This window comes from Ranitomeya imitator, chromosome 5 (genome assembly GCF_032444005.1).
Source record: "Ranitomeya imitator isolate aRanImi1 chromosome 5, aRanImi1.pri, whole genome shotgun sequence".
Classification (NCBI taxonomy): domain Eukaryota; kingdom Metazoa; phylum Chordata; class Amphibia; order Anura; family Dendrobatidae; genus Ranitomeya; species Ranitomeya imitator.
Genome location: NC_091286.1, coordinates 35,613,926 through 35,631,594, shown reverse-complemented (window position 1 = coordinate 35,631,594; position 17,669 = coordinate 35,613,926). Strand labels below are relative to the sequence as shown.

The 17,669-nt window shown below is 47.9% G+C and overlaps 1 protein-coding gene across 1 annotated transcript in view; it reads right to left on the bottom strand.

Moving 5' to 3' along the window:
• Positions 1–933: 933 nt before the first annotated feature.
• Positions 934–17,669, bottom strand: part of INTS7 (integrator complex subunit 7) — a 56,071-nt gene continuing 39,335 nt past the window's right edge. Inside the window, exons 17-20 of the mRNA XM_069768534.1 lie at positions 13,877–14,009; positions 11,354–11,452; positions 9,595–9,780; positions 934–1,303 (exon numbers count right to left, since the gene is read on the bottom strand). Coding sequence (XP_069624635.1) covers positions 1,025–1,303; positions 9,595–9,780; positions 11,354–11,452; positions 13,877–14,009 — 697 coding nt within the window. The 3' untranslated portion in view covers positions 934–1,024. The remainder of the gene's footprint in view (positions 1,304–9,594; positions 9,781–11,353; positions 11,453–13,876; positions 14,010–17,669) is intronic.

Here is a 17,669-nt window from a genome sequence, read left to right as displayed (position 1 = left end):
ACTTGTTAAAAAACAAAACAAAGAGCATTTTTTGATCTTGTGAAAAAATCATGAACCATGTGAAGTATTTGGAGCCCAAAAAACATTAGAAAATATCAGAAGACAAAAATACAAATGACTTTGATAAATAGATTGTGAGCCCCAAGGGGGACAGTGTTGTCGATGTATGTAAAGTGCTACGGAATTAATGGCGCTACACAAGTGAATAAATATTATTATCTCATAAGTAAAGAATCAGGGACCTGATTTCTTCCCATATTCCGTGAGCAGAGCTGGTGTATAACTTTTTTGCTTGCGGGTTTTGCTACCAGGCACGTGTCAATCCCTCCGCAGCAGCAGGTGGAGCACAATGAATGGACTGATAGCAATGAGTACGGAGATAAGTGGCCATCACATGCTGGAGATGAGCTTAGGGGTCGTTAGCGGAGGCGCAGCTGGAGTCTCATGGGTTCAGCTTCTTAGGGCGTCTCCACGTAACCGATGACATGGCGTTAAAAGCTCAGACTCGAATTGTGACTATATTGTAAATGTTTATTGGTTTTCACAGATTTACCTGTGCAAGGAGCTGATAACGCACTGATAAAGATAGTCCAAATCACAAGAAAAGTCACGAGTTTCAGGAACGGCAGCTTTTCCGTCCCTTGCCGCAAACTTTACTGGTGCGATTATGCAGCTGGCAAAGGTTGCATTCGAGCACGAAGAAGAGTTTTGGAAATGATGCCATGTGCTTGTAAAGGAGACCTACCTGGTCCTGACTTATACACGTTGTGTGACATTGTGTTTTACAGACCTCCATCGTGTCGTTCTGCGAGTAACGACCACTTCTGTCATGGCCGCAGCGGTAGAATTATGGCCGACCTTGTGATCTCTCGGCACTGGAGTGCACTTAGCGGTACCTGCTTGTGGATGGAAAGAATGCGCACAATGCTCAGGTATATTACACACATATTTTATAGCAAAAAAAGTTTTCCTACAGAAATATATATAAAAAAAACATTTTCCATCCCGTCTGTCTTCCAAAACCCTAAAATCTGGAGTAGGCGTTTCGTTGCGGCGGCGGCTGGACCTGTGGCTGCTGCTGTAGTCGTACTTGCTGAGAGTAGGGGTCTTCCAAGGACTTGACGAAGATGCTGGTCTTGGGGCCGGTCTTCCAAAGGATTCCGTTAGCGTCTACGACAGAAGCTTCTACGGTGATCTGGTGCGTCCCGAGGACTGCCAGGTTTAACAGGAACTGGGTGCTGAAATAATCATTGTGGGGTTCAACCCGCTGCTCTATCTCTGTCCTCACCGCCTCCGCTGGCAACTTCATAAAAAAGGAACAGAAAACAATCAGTAATGTGCTCAAGGTCAGCTGCATTGGCCATTTTCACAGTACGGTCCCTCAAAAAACAGAATTAGGAAGAATAGGTCAGGCAGAGTTTTTGTCAATTGTTTGCAGTTGCTTGGCCTGATAATGAGTCAAATTTTGCAAAAGCATTGCTGAGTCCTGGGCACATGGACCTCAAATTTACAAAAGGAGCTATCTAGATAAGATAACCCTTGCCAATAGGGGTCCGTTCTATGAGCCAAAGAAAGGAGCCACAATAGTGTGCCCCCATAAGTGGTTGGCCTCCTCTTAGTGGCGGCCATGTAGAGCTGAGCAAAAAGGTTTGCACCACCATGGTCCGGCGGCCCAGTCGGTGCTCTGTGTCAGCCAAGACCAAGGCAGGGTGAACTTCTAAAAAGTTGGTGCTTCTGGAGATTATTAGGCAATGTCATGGTGAGACAGACATCATAATGCCACATGAAGGCTAGTGATAAGGCCTCAGGTCACAGGGGTAGCTTAGTAATCACGAGACCGCCAAGATACTGGACAATTCAGGTCACACTACTCTGGTATGGCTGCCGTGCAGTACAGACCCAAACGCCGGACCATGACATGACCACCCAATATTTGTGCTCAGCTCTACTGCAGCCATGTAATACCGCAAGGAAGTGTGCGGTCAACGAAGGCCTTCCCAAGTGTTCACAGCTGATCGCTGGGGGTTCAGACAATATCTTTAATTAGGGAACTGTATATAGTAGATGGACATCTCACTGGGGTCATCTGTGGGGGTCTGAGTCCTGCAACCCCAACCCCCCCAATCTGGATAACAAGGTTCTCCACTCCCAGCCAAGAGTCTGTCCCCAAGACCACTCATTCTTTATGTATATGGGAAAAACTAAAAAAACAAAAAAAACAAACCCCAGTAAACTAGCAAAACAACGGCTGGACTTGTTCGCTATGGAAAATGGACCTTTTTTTTTAATTTTCTTTCTGTATCCGGCACCTTCGCATCTCTGCTCTTTCATCTTCTTTTTACTCGTTTGGTTTTATAAAATAAAGAATCACTTAGATGGAGCGTTGGGATGACAATCTGTGACGGCTGCGCCAAGGCTTTACCAATTAATACAGCTCGCAGACATGTCACTTGGCGTCAGGGCGCGGGGGAGCCGCCAGCGATGTGCCGCACTGGAGATGAAGCTGCCTCGCAAACTCTTGCTCCGAGGCTTCTACGGAGGCCAGAAATCTGTGACCTTCTGAATACATGAATGTGAAATGACTCTCCTGCTGGGAAGACTCTCTGCCAGATATGTAGAGACAAAAAAATCTACAAATATAAAATGTATTTATTTTTTTATTATTAAATGCAATGTAAAGATTGCAACTTCTCCATAAGAGGTGCTCAGTGCAAATGGAAAACTGCAAAAATAAAAAAATAAAATCTCTCCAAAGTTACACATGCAAGGTTGCACCAGTAAGATTAGGGGACTCACAACCAAATGCAACCAATGCCGAGCGCTCCTGTGTTCTCCATCAGATCCGCTGCCACACATCGCTGGTGGCGGCCCGAAATCAGACACGCCGGATACTTATCTCCCCTGACGTCATTTGTCGGATCAGACATTTATTGGTGGATCCACTTTAAGAAAAGTTGCTTTACTTGAGAATATTTGGGTTGATACAAGTCTGATCCGAAGATGGTACCGGAAGAGTCACCATTTATGGCGATCATCACCAGAAGAGTCATCATTTATGCCGATCTTCACCAGAACGGTCATCATTTATGGCAAACATCCGTCCCTCGCCTTGTACATTTTATGCGTTATGTATAACGGTGCGTGATGGACGGAGCCACATTATCTCGTTAACGTTTTCTTTTTTCATATCAAATCTTAAAATTTGAAGATACAGATATGGGTTTGAAATGTAGCACACTAGTGTTGTGTCACAAAGTCGTGAGGTTCTGCACGCAGAATAAATCTGCAATAAGGATGATTCCCAACATTAAAATATATCCAAATAGCAGGCGAGAACATGTAGACCCCCACCGATCCCGAAAGAGCGGCTCTAAAATTCCCTGTTGGAAGTCCCATTCAGAAATTCAATAATTTATTCATATAAAGAGAGGTGGCTTCAATGCAAATAATCCTTAAAAAGGGGTTTCTGGGTTTGAAAAAACAGGATTTTTGGTTGCTTACCGTAAAATCTGTTTCTCGGAGCCTTCATTGGGGGACACAGAAACCATGGGTGTATGCTGCTGCCACTAGGAGGCTGACACTATGCAAATAAAAAAGTTAGCTCCTCCTCTGCAGTGTACACCCTACCGACAGGAAGTAGGATATTCAGTTAGTGAGAAAGCAGTAGGAGAAGCAACGTGTAAAAGAGAAAGAATAATAATAACATAATAAACTTTATCCACATAGCGCCAACAAATTCCACGGCGCTCCATAGATTAACAGTTTCAAGCACTCAAAGAGTGTTCAAAGAACTCAAACGTAGACAGTAAACAGAGCTGTTCAACTTGGGAGGGAGCTGTGTCCCCCAATGAAGGCTCCGAGAAACAGATTTTACGGTAAGCAACCAAAAATCCTGTTTTCTCTATCGCCTTTCATTGGGGGACACAGAAACCATGGGACGTCCCAAAGCAGTCCCTGGGGTGGGAAAAACAGACTTCCATCAAGTACGAGGACTCACCACTGCCGCCTGCAGGATCATTCTGCCCAGGCTGGAGTCCGCCGAGGTCCAGCGAAACGTGTGGATGGAAGACCAGGTTGCCGCTTTGCAAAGCCGTCGGCGAAAACCCCTGTGACGTACCACACTGGAAGCGCCGACTGCCCGGGTAGAGTGAGCTTTTATCTCAGGAGGGGCACTCTGTTCTTGACCCGGTAAGCTTCCAAAATTGCCGTTCTGATCGAGCGAACAATAGTCGCCTTGGAAGCCAGCAGGTCTCTACGCACGCCATCAAGGATGACGAAAAGAGAATCCATCTTTCGGAAAGCGGCCGTGCTAGCCAGGGAGATCCTCACTGCCCTGACGGGGTCCAGCCTGTACAACGATCGCTCCAGAGGATGAGTCGGAGCTGGACAAAAGGAAGGTAGAACGATGTCCTCGCTGAGGTGGAAAGATGAAAACCACCTCGTGAAAAGAAGGAAGGCGGAGGCCTGGGACCACCTTGTCCTGGTGGAAAAACCATAAAGGAGGTCGGCAAGAAATGGCCGCCAACTCAAACACGCGGCGGATCGAAGAGATGGACTTGAGAAAAGCCACCTTCCGAGATAGAACTGACAGGGAAAACTCCCTGAGAGGCTCAAAAGGGGGGAACCCCTGAGAATAACCAGCACAACCTTTAAATCCCATGAATCCACAGAGGCCCTGTACAGAGGGACAGCGTGGGCTACTCCTTGAAGGAAGGTCTTAACCTGTGGCTGAGAAGATAACGTCTTCTTAAAGGGAAGAAGAGCGCAGGAACCTGGCCCTTTATGGAACTGAGAGCGAAGCCCAAATCCAGTCCTGCCTGAAGGAAAACCAAATGGAAGGCAGGGAAAGGACATAGGTGAAAAGCGGTTGGACTCGCATCAACGAAAGTAAGCCTTTCAGGTACGATAGTAGATCCTGAAAGAAGACGAAGGCTTCCTAGCCTGGATTATAGCGTGACCCATCCGGGCCGAAAGACCGGACGCTCTTAGAACTGTGGAGTCCACAGCCACGCCGTTAAACTGAGCGACCGATAATTCGGGTGGCAGATCGGACCCTGAGACAGCAGATCGGGTCTGTTTGGAAGGCACCAGGGGTGACCGGGAGAAGATTGATGATGTCCGCAAACCAAGACCTCCTGGGCCAATCCGGGACGATCAGAATGACCGACACCCATCCCGCCTTGATCTTTTCGACAGCTTGGAAAGCAAGGGAAAGGAGTGGGAACCGATAGGGGAGCGCGAACTGCAACCAAGGAATGGCCAGAGTGTTAACACTACTGTGAGAGGATCGCGGGACCTTGGACCGACCCAAGGGACCTTCCTATTCAATCGGGACGCCATGAGGTCCACATCTGGAGTCCCCCAATCGAAGAGCAATCCGATAGGAAACCTCCTAAAGTACCAGTCCCCTGCCACAAGGCCCTCGCGGCCGAGGAAGTCGGCGGCCTAAATGTCCACGCTGGGGACATGCACTGCGGAGCTCACCAGGACCGTTACCTTTGTCCAAAGGAGGATCCTGGAAACTCGGCCGAGGCCAGAGACCGCCGAGTCCACCCCTGGTGGTAGATATATGCCACTGCTGTGTCATTGTCTGTCTAGGCTGCTGAGAATCCTTACCCAGTGAAGGAAAGACAGAAAGATGATCCGGAACTCGAGGACATTGATCGGCAAGGAGGACTCCTGCACCAACCAACAACCCTGAAAAGAACAGGTGACAAAGCCCCGCGCCTCCGCCGAGCGGGCTGACGTCCGTCGTCACCACCTGCCAGGGAACTGAAAGGAAAGATATGCTGTGAAGGATCTACTCTGGGATAAGAGAAGTGACCTCGGCCACCAGTCGGGGAACCGTTTGACCCGGGGGAAAGCCGGATTGGACGATGCAGGGAGAAGACAGACCTGTCCCCCTGTGATAGAATAGCCTGCTGAAGAAGTCTTGAATGAAACGGGCGAAGGGAAAATTGCTCCCGATGTTGCAACCAACCTCCTTAGGACCTTTAAGGCCCATCGGAAAGGAGGGGAGCCGAAAACCCTGGAGCAAACTTCCTGACAAAGGAGGGATATCCTGTCTTCGGGAAGGAAGACTCTGGTCCGACAAGTGTCGAAGAACATGCCCGGAGATATGAGGCGCTGAACAAGACGAAACTTCTTCCTGTTGACGAGCCACCCGCAACGGCTAGAGTGTCGGGAAGATGGATAGACTTTCGGGAGCCTGAAACCGAAATTCCTGAGCCTCCATGGAAGCGATTACTGAACGAGGGAATATCATCCTGAAGTGTCTCCGACGAAACCTCCTGTTCTGCAAATTGAGATCCGGACTGGGACGAACCTTGTCGTCCTCTGATTCGAAGAGAAGCCTGTGAACCGTTGAACCGTTCCTGTTCTGGGACGGGAACGATTACCCCGGATCTAAGGAGGGAAACAATGGCTGTAAAGAAACCCGGGACTAGAGCGGGGTCTCTTGGAGGTTGGGATTCGAAGAAAACGATCCCAGGGCCGTGAAATGAAGATTTTGTATCTAGAGGATACAAGTGCCCTGGCCCACGCGTCCTCTACTGAGGAGACCCAGACGTCCCTGAGGAACAGGAGAAACGGGCTAGAGTCTAGTCGTGGGTCATGCCTAGGTGGAACTTCCAGTCCTGGACCTGGAAAATCCACCTTAGGAGTAGCGGGGACGCCAGGAAGGAGTGAGTCGAAGAATACCTTCTTTTCTTAACGTGCCTGTGGCCTCTGTTGCGAAAAGGAATCTGATGCCGCGAAACGACGCAAAAAAGGCCGAAAAGGACCGAAGTTGCCGCCTAAGAGAACTGGTGCCGCCAGTGGCGTCCTTAATAATTTGGTCCAGCTTAGAACCGAAAGGACGTGATCCTTGAAAAAGCCAGGCTCGTAAGGGACTTCTTTGATGACTCTTGAGCCAAACAGAACGACGGCTGGCAACAACATTACCGGGTGTCTGAGCGGCAGAAGACGCGACGTCCAGAGAACACATTACTCCCCGGCATGAGTAATCTGGGTGGTAACTTCCGCCAGCCAGTCTGGTGGAGCTCCAGCTAGAATGCCCCAACGGACTTGTTTTAGCCCCTTCGGATACCGACTTCGAAACCCAAGTGCAAGCGGGCATAGGGATGATGCGGCAGGTTCGAGAGCCGAATTCACAAAGGATTCCATGATCCTATCGATGGAACCTGTCAGAGTCGCCCCACCGGACAGCGTGAGGACTGTGTTGGTGGCAAGTCTATTGGCGATGAGATTCGGAGGAAAGAAATATGAGACTCCAAGACGCTTTCCTCTTTGAGAACGTCTGGTCGAATTCGCTCTTTCTCTGGCCAGAAGCTCCTCGATTCAGGATGAGGAGCGAATCCCTTGGGAGGTAGTTTAGACCGTCTAAACGAAACCGCCTGATCTGCGGGTTTCGTAGAGGAATCTTTGTAGCCACAAGTCAGATTGGACGCTCCAATGAGGCTTTGAACCATATCCCTCATGATAAGATATGGTTCGACTCCGGCCCCAAATTATCCTCCGAAGGCACATCAGAGAAAGCCTCGCCTGACTCCGGGGGGGACCACAGAGAAAGACCGTGGGGCGAGATGGACCGAGAAGATAACTCAGACTGGCGTTCCCGACTGAATCTTTCGCGGCCTGTATTGGAAAACTCGGACAGGGCTTCCTGCGACCCGCTGGCTACTACGGAAGGCTGCAGGGGCAACCGATCGAGCACGGACACAAGGGTCTGGGACACCCGTGTGAGATCCGCTACTAATAGAGACAGAGGGGAGGCCCAACCTGGGGTGGGGACTTCGCTCTGAGGCGGAGCAGCGGGAACAAAATGTGGGTTGCTGCAGGCCTGCCTGAAGGGAGCTTGTGGTTACAAGGCGAACCCTGAAAGTGTTTCACTAAGACACAGGAAAAGGTAGGAGGCCGGGAGCGACCTCCCTTAAAATTAGACCGAACGGGCCCCTAAGGGAAATGTCAGAAGATTAGGGGTTTGAGTCAAACTGCGGTGCAGAGGTACTCACGGCAGGCGCTGCGGTGTCCAGATGGAAAGCTGCACGGCTTGGAAGATGCTCCTCAGGAACAATAGCCCCTAGGAGAACAGGTAGACACATCTGGGGCACTCTTGTCCGGAACTTACTGCAGGCCTGAAGAACAGCAGTGGAACAGAAAGATGGAGCTGCTGCCCTGCAGCCTCTGGTGTGATCCGCGCAGATGATGTGCTGTGCCCCCAGGAGAAAATGCGGGCACGTTGGAATCTCTTGCCCTGGCTCAGCAGCGACGTGGGGGAAGGGGCGGAGACAGCCCACTTGGCGCCGGTGGGCGGAGTTTGCAGGGCACAGTTTGTCGGGCGGGAGAAAGCCCGCCCGAAGAAAGCGGAAGTGAAGGAGCGCGGTACCGGAAGTAGGCCCCGGCGGGAGCCGGGACCTAAATTAGAGGCCGGTGCCGCTGGAAAAGAGACCGCGGCCCCGGAACAGTGCACCGCAGAGCAGCGCGGCAGCCTGCCAGGACCGCAGGGACGGGACGCGGCGCCGAAGTAGGCCCCGGCAGGAGCCGGGACCTAAAGGAAAGGCCGGTGCCGCTGGAAAAGAGACCGCGGCCCCGGAACAGTGCACCGCAGAGCAGCGCGGCAGCCTGCCAGGACCGCAGGGACGGGACGCGGCGCCGAAGTAGGCCCCAGCTGAAGCCGGGACCTAAAGGAGAGGCCGGCGCCGCTGGAAAAGAAACCGCGGCCCCGGAACAGTGCGCCGCAGAGCAGCGCGGCAGCCTGCCAGAGCCGCAGGGAGAACGCTAGGATCCCTTTTAAAATAAAATCAGCGCCGCCATAGAAGATAGTGCAGCGTATTTAGAGATCTGGAAATTTAGGGGAAATACTCACCTAAACATCCCACGCAGTTACTAACCTGAAGGTATCAGACGTCCACGGAGCTGTGATGGACGTCCTCGTCTCCTCCGACCGACAGGCTCTGGTGGGCGAGTGGGTGGGGGACGGAGCCAGGACCGGACTTCTGAGCACGCTGGTGTGCTAGGATCTTGGTCCTGGAGAGGGATCTATGAGGATACGGGGTGGCAGTACACGCCGTACTCATAGTCCGCATAGTGGGACTACAGGTGTGACTGTTCACCCTGTATCCCTCCGGAAAAATCTGAAAAGAAACGACGCACATTGAGGTAGATAAGGGTCTAATGAAAGACCCGTGTCCACCTCCTACTGACACTAAGCTAAACTGAATATCCTACTTCCTGTCGGTAGGGTGTACACTGCAGAGGAGGAGCTAACTTTTTTATTTGCATAGTGTCAGCCTCCTAGTGGCAGCAGCATACACCCATGGTTTCTGTGTCCCCCAATGAAAGGCGATAGAGAAAACAAACAATAAAAAATTAAAAAATAAGGGCTCTACTAACCCTCCCTGGGTCCAGCATTGGTTCCAGACCATGAGGAGGTTGATGGATTCCTCCAGGTTATATTCCACATTTTCCGTAGTGGAAACGCATGTGAAAAATTAATTGCATATTACGGCAGTGGTATTGTGATCGAGATTTTATCTCATCCATCCCAGAGAACTCTGCGAAGGAGTAAAGCAGCGTGGATGTAAGTGGACTTACTTTGTAGTCTTGCCCTTGTTTGCTCTGCAGGGTGGAGGAGACGGTGAGGCAGACGGACTGGATCTTGCGGAACAGGCCGGGTTTGGAGCCGTGCTGAACTACCCCCTCCACCTTCAGCGCCATCTGCTGGTTGCTCTGCACAGCTATAGGCTCTGTGGGATTGCGGGGTGACGGAGACAGGGCCAGCTAATCAGGAGGAAAGAAGATGATGCCTATTAGTTTTGCATAGTGATTTGCTTGATTTATACTGACATTTAATAACTACATGTAAAATAACATAAATGACTGCTGCTACCCACAATCATTAGAAGGGGTTTTACGTCTGTATCCCAGCAGCAGTTTTTTTTTTTTTAATAAAACTGTGCTTTACTCGCCCTCCTTAAATCCAGCACTGAGTTTCTTGTGTCTGCGACTGTCTGCAGCGCTCAGGTCACATCGACAGCGCTGCATCCAATCAGTGACCTTAGCGGCGGTGAGCAGCTCATGCTGCCAACTGGAGCAGAGAAACTAAGCGCTGCAGACAGTAACAGAGGCTCAGCAGTGGACCTGGAAGGAGGAAGGTTTACAAAAAAAGAAAACTCCTTTAAATCCCCCCCCCCCCCCAAAAAAAAAAAAAACACCTTTCAATTTCATTGAGAAGTTAAATGTAATCTATTGCTCTCTGCGGTCAGCCTAGCACTAAATTGTCGTCGTCACTGGGATCACCGCCATAAAGTGAAGAATTCCTGCTCCCATAATGAAGTAATAATCATTATTGCTTACGGACATCACATAATGCCGTCCCCCCACTTCTGTGTGCAGGTCACCAGGGAGAAAAAGCCTCCTGCAATGGACCAGTGAGCCGGAGGGTTATATTGGGACAGTCAGGCTTGGTTTCCTCCACCCCCATGCCTGACCGCCAATGTCCGTGGTACATGAAGTGACACATGCTGCTATCCCGAGGCGAGACCCCCCGCTGGTGGCCGAGCTTCTGAACACTCAGGATAGTTTAACCTCAAACGTTGCAGATTCAGCGAAGATACAGAAATGGCCGATAAGCAATCTGATTCTTCTTGAAGCATTTTAAGGACACTTGTATATATCACACTTCTCAAAAAAATAAAAGGAACACTTGCACAACACAATGTAACACCAAGTCAATCCCCCTTCGGTGAAATCAACCTGTCCAGTTATTAAGCAACACTGATTGTGAATCAATTTCTCCGGCTGTTATGCAAATGGAACATGCCACAGGTAGAAATGATAGGAAAGCAGGGGGTGACCACAGACCATTTATCTTATCCTTTTTGGCTGTTTTGGTCACTTTTTTCCTTTGTCATTGCTCTTTATTCTAGGGGAGAGGTAGAGTAGCATGAGGCAGTGTCTACAACCCACAAAAGTTGTTTAGGTAGTGCAGCTCACCCAGGATGGCACATCAATGTGAGCTGTGGCAAGAAGGGTAGCTGTGTCTGTCAGCACAGTGTCCAGAGAATGGAAAAGACACCAGGAGACAGGCAAGTACACCAGGAGACGTGGAGGGGTCCGTAGGAGGACAACAACCCGGCAACAGGACAGCTACCGCCTCATTTGTGCAAAAAAGAACAGGAGGAGCAATGTCAGAGCCCTGCAAAATGACCTCCAGCAGGCCACTAGCATCCATGTGTCTGCACAAAATATCAGAAACAGACTCCATGAGGGTGGTATGATGGCCTGACGTCCACAAATGGAGGTTGTGCTTACATCCCAACAGTGCCGCGCAGAACACCGGCCGCCGGCTTACCTTGATACTCGTGGATTGCAGCTTCTGGAAGAAATACCTCTGGAAGGAGAGAGGCACTTTTAGGAGGCTGATGACTGCATTGCACAGGCACGAGGTGTGCTGAAAAAATAATAAGAAGGTGGCAGATTCTTAGGCACATACACTTTTCCAGAAACAGCGCCTCTTTTATCCGTGGGCCATGTCTGCAATTGCAGCTTAGAAAATTTGGCTGATTTGCAATACCACACACGACCCTTAAACAACAGTGGCGCTGTTTATAAAAGAAAGCACCAATGTTCGTCTAATCTTAGAACAGTCTTAGGAACAAAGTAGATCACTCCAGGATCCATTTTTCTTTTTATAGTATCTCAGACAGGCATCAATAGAACACAAACTGAATGTTAAATGGGTATCGCCATCTCCAAGATCCTCTCTCAATGTGTAGAGTGTAATAATAATAAAAAAAAATACCTCCAATTACAAATGTAGTACATTTCTTCTGATTCACTATGTCACTTACCCCATGTGCAGGGCATGTGCTTAGGTATCCATGGTTATAACCACTAAACACTAACTGTCACTATTAGAGTGGTCGTAACCATGGATTCCCAATGCCCTGCACACGGGGTAAACAGCGAAAGATGAACTTTACATATACATCTACTCTAGTATATATATTTTTTATTAACTTATATTAATTTTGTTTATCCCCATGCCTTGGCCAGGCCAGCTCTCCCCTTCGATCTTAGATAATATTGTTGGGTGTTTTGCCTATTTTTTTATTTTTTTTTATGATTTAAGGAGAGATCATGATAAAAAAAAACAGATTTTCTACTTGATTTACTTCCTTTCTTCATTTGTTTCGCCATTTCTGATTCTGGACTGAATGAATCGCAGCCATGTCATTGCAAAAAAAAAAAAAGTAAAACCTGCAGCTACTTGAGTTTAGTAAACTCAATGAGAACAGTGCCCCCTGGTGTCCACATTATGGTAATAGCAAGTGTATAAAACACACGTTAAGGGGGGTCGCCCCACTTCAGAAAATACCTCCCTGTCCCAAAAGACTGTCTCTTACAAATAATTTTTTTTAATTACAAATACATTTTCCCACCCTCCCCAGGTCCAACAGTGAGTCTAAAACGCTGAACCCAGTGTCCGATTTTAGTTGCGGCACTGGCGTCATGTTGATCGTACAGCAGCAAATCACTTAGCTCAGCAGCTCTGCCCGTATAGTCAAAATGCTCCGCTCAGAGCCGCTGAGCTCACTGATTGGCTGCAGCGCTGTCAATTTGACGTCAGTGCTGTGGCTAATTAACAACACTGGGAGCAGAAGGGGAGACTTGGCACTGGACCTGGGGAGGGTGAGTAGCACTTTTTTTTTGTATTTTATTACAAACTGGATCCAGCAGACAAGGGTTTTCTGAAAAATGAGAATCCCTTTAATGTCGGCAGGATTTACCACCAGATATTTGGGGATATGAGGACTGAATATGTAGGATGGTAACACACCCAATCGCTATGTCCTGCTGGGATACAATTGTAACTAACTTAACAAAACAAAAAAAAATGTCTTTTGCAGAAGAGGTGTATGCTTTTTACATGGGAAAGTTCAGCAGCTGCAAGAAAAAATCTAAAACATCACATTTATTGTAGAAATATAAATAATGAAAAAAAAAATAAGAATGAAAAATGCATATTGGCGCCAACGTCGACGCGATTCAAGCTTTTAATGATGACTTGAAAGCTAGCACAGCTCGAAACGCGTCGACATTAGCGCCAATATGCCTTTTTAATTATTTCCTTTTTTTTTTTCTTTTAAATTTTTTATATTTCTACAATAAATGTTAATGTTTTAGATTTTTTTTTCTTGCGGCTGCTGAATCTTCCCATCCCCTTTCCTATGGCTGTCATACACAGGAAACCAGCCTGAAGCCAGCATGCACCACACCTTCATTCCACGCATTTCTCAATCTGATGGTTGTTTTTCTTTCTTTACATGCTTTTTACATGGCTGTATACGATCATTGATTTGGTAGTTGTAAGGATTACATTTTTACTTTTTACCAAAATTTTAGGACAACTTTCAAGTCATGCTATGTATGTCTAAACCAGCATTAGGTCGACTTATCACAATTTTGCTATGTTTTAGGGAAATTTGTGGCATTAAGAAAAAATAAAATAGTTCATTAGCTATAAATCCATAAAACTCCAGATACTGCAACTCTCCAGTTGGACAATAAAGGGTGCAATACATGCTGGGAGGTAATGAAAGAAAGTTCTAGCACCTATAGTGCTGGCAGCATGATACGGAAAAAGAACTGACAGTTAGTGGATACATCAAAATCAGTTGTGAGGGATTAGAGCAGAAAGACCATAAAGTGCCCTCAATACTTTGATCATACACTGCTTTACCTATTAGTGACGGTCCATAAAAACACGGAGTGTAAACCTTGGTGCACATGCTACAGGTTGGGAAACCTGGGAACTAGGTCTTTATAGAAGTATAGGCTTATATTTGGCGTTCAGAAATATTTCTACACTTACCAGGTAGGAGACTGGTGGATGCTTTCTACCCAGGAGCTCTACCTCCTCCAGAACCTGGTTAAAGACAGACATCATCCTGCGCTCGTACTCGCTGTCAGCTTGTAAAGAACCGCTGAAACTGTTTTCCTGAAAACTAGAATTGCACAAAAATAAACAATACATAGGAATTTTTGGATTTTGAGGTACCGAAGGGAGTCCATGACCCCCAAAAATTAGTTATATAGTGTTGTAGCGGACATATCCCTTATAACAACCATACTAGCACTATACCTATTTCTGGTTCAGGGTTAGAAAAAAATATCTTAATTTGTATGCAAATGAGGGGGCCTCGTTGAACCCATGGCAGGACCACGAGTTTGGTGCACAGTCACACCTCATCCTTTGTATATTTGAGGCCTTCCCCTGCTTCTGATTGATCATGCTCACTTCCCAGACCGAGCACTGTCTGAACGCTCCTGTAGTGTGTGCGCATGTGCACTGACAATGTCTATCTATGCCTGGCCGCAAGCATACACAGTGATAGACGTGTTCTCCCAGTCTACTTTCTGCTGACATTGCTGGCTACACTAATATACCTGGAAGTGTAGCAAGCGGCTACAGAGGACAGGCAAAGAGCAAATGCACGCTGCTACGTAGCTTCCTACGGCTGAAGGGAAGAAATAACACTGGTGATGAGCACACTGCTACTGAGTATACTGCGGCTGAAGAGAAGACATAACACTGGTGATGAGCACACTGCTACTGAGTATACTGCGGCTGAAGAGAAGACAGAACACTGGTGATGAGCACACTGCTACTGAGTATACTGCGGCTGAAGAGAAGAAATAACACTGGTGATGAGCACACTGCTACTGAGTATACTGCGGCTGAAGAGAAGACAGAACACTGGTGATGAGCACACTGCTACTGAGTATACTGCGGCTGAAGAGAAGACATAACACTGGTGATGAGCACACTGCTACTGAGTATACTGCGGCTGAAGAGAAGACAGAACACTGGTGATGAGCACACTGCTACTGAGTATACTGCGGCTGAAGAGAAGACATAACACTGGTGATGAGCACACTGCTACTGAGTATACTGCGGCTGAAGAGAAGACAGAACACTGGTGATGAGCACACTGCTACTGAGTTTACTGCGGCTGAAGAGAAGACATAACACTGGTGATGAGCACACTGCTACTGAGTATACTGCGGCTGAAGAGAAGAAATAACACTGGTGATGAGCACACTGCTACTGAGTATACTGCGGCTGAAGAGAAGACAGAACACTGGTGATGAGCACACTGCTACTGAGTTTACTGCGGCTGAAGAGAAGACATAACACTGGTGATGAGCACACTGCTACTGAGTAAACTGCGGCTGAAGAGAAGAAATAACACTGGTGATGAGCACACTGCTACTGAGTATACTGCGGCTAAAGAGAAGACATAACACTGGTGATGAGCACACTGCTACTGAGTATACTGCGGCTGAAGAGAAGACATAAAACTGGTGATGAGCACACTGCTACTGAGTATACTGCGGCTGAAGAGAAGACATAACAATGGTGATGAGCACACCGCTACTGAGTATACTGCGGCTGAAGAGAAGACATAACACTGGTGATGAGCACACTGCTACTGAGTATACTGCGGCTGAAGAGAAGACATAAAACTGGTGATGAGCACACTGCTACTGAGTTTACTGCGGCTGAAGAGAAGACATAACACTGGTGATGAGCACACTGCTACTGAGTAAACTGCGGCTGAAGAGAAGACATAACACTGGTGATGAGCACACTGCTACTGAGTATACTGCGGCTGAAGAGAAGACATAACACTGGTGATGAGCACACTGCCATTGAGTATACTGCGGCTGAAGAGAAGACATAACACTGGTGATGAGCACACTGCTACTGAGTATACTGCGGCTAAAGAGAAGACATAACACTGGTGATGAGCACACTGCTACTGAGTATACTGCGGCTGAAGAGAAGAAATAACACTGGTGATGAGCACACTGCTACTGAGTATACTGCGGCTGAAGAGAAGAAATAACACTGGTGATGAGCACGCTGCTACTGAGTATACTGCGGCTGAAGAGAAGAAATAACACTGGTGATGAGCACACTGCTACTGAGTATACTGCGGCTGAAGAGAAGACATAACACTGGTGATGAGCACACTGCTACTGAGTAAACTGCGGCTGAAGAGAAGACATAACACTGGTGATGAGCACACTGCTACTGAGTTTACTGCGGCTGAAGAGAAGACATAACACTGGTGATGAGCACACTGCTACTGAGTAAACTGCGGCTGAAGAGAAGAAATAACACTGGTGATGAGCACACTGCTACTGAGTATACTGCGGCTAAAGAGAAGACATAACACTGGTGATGAGCACACTGCTACTGAGTATACTGCGGCTGAAGAGAAGACATAAAACTGGTGATGAGCACACTGCTACTGAGTATACTGCGGCTGAAGAGAAGACATAACAATGGTGATGAGCACACCGCTACTGAGTATACTGCGGCTGAAGAGAAGACATAACACTGGTGATGAGCACACTGCTACTGAGTATACTGCGGCTGAAGAGAAGACATAAAACTGGTGATGAGCACACTGCTACTGAGTTTACTGCGGCTGAAGAGAAGACATAACACTGGTGATGAGCACACTGCTACTGAGTAAACTGCGGCTGAAGAGAAGACATAACACTGGTGATGAGCACACTGCTACTGAGTATACTGCGGCTGAAGAGAAGACATAACACTGGTGATGAGCACACTGCCATTGAGTATACTGCGGCTGAAGAGAAGACATAACACTGGTGATGAGCACACTGCTACTGAGTATACTGCGGCTAAAGAGAAGACATAACACTGGTGATGAGCACACTGCTACTGAGTATACTGCGGCTGAAGAGAAGAAATAACACTGGTGATGAGCACACTGCTACTGAGTATACTGCGGCTGAAGAGAAGAAATAACACTGGTGATGAGCACACTGCTACTGAGTATACTGCGGCTGAAGAGAAGAAATAACACTGGTGATGAGCACACTGCTACTGAGTATACTGCGGCTGAAGAGAAGACATAACACTGGTGATGAGCACACTGCTACTGAGTATACTGCGGCTGAAGAGAAGACATAACACTGGTGATGAGCACGCTGCTACTGAGTATACTGCGGCTGAAGAGAAGAAATAACACTGGTGATGAGCACACTGCTACTGAGTATACTGCGGCTGAAGAGAAGAAATAACACTGGTGATGAGCACACTGCTACTGAGTATACTGCGGCTGAAGAGAAGACATAACACTGGTGATGAGCACACTGCTACTGAGTATACTGCGGCTGAAGAGAAGACATAACACTGGTGATGAGCACACTGCTACTGAGTATACTGCGGCTGAAGAGAAGACATAACACTGGTGATGAGCACACTGCTACTGAGTATACTGCGGCTGAAGAGAAGACATAACACTGGTGATGAGCACACTGCTACTGAGTATACTGCGGCTGAAGAGAAGACATAACACTGGTGATGAGCACACTGCTACTGAGTATACTGCGGCTGAAGAGAAGACATAACACTGGTGATGAGCACACTGCTACTGAGTATACTGCGGCTGAAGAGAAGACATAACACTGGTGATGAGCACACTGCTACTGAGTATACTGCGGCTGAAGAGAAGACATAACACTGGTGATGAGCACACTGCTACTGAGTATACTGCGGCTGAAGAGAAGAAATAACACTGGTGATGAGCACACTGCTACTGAGTATACTGCGGCTGAAGAGAAGA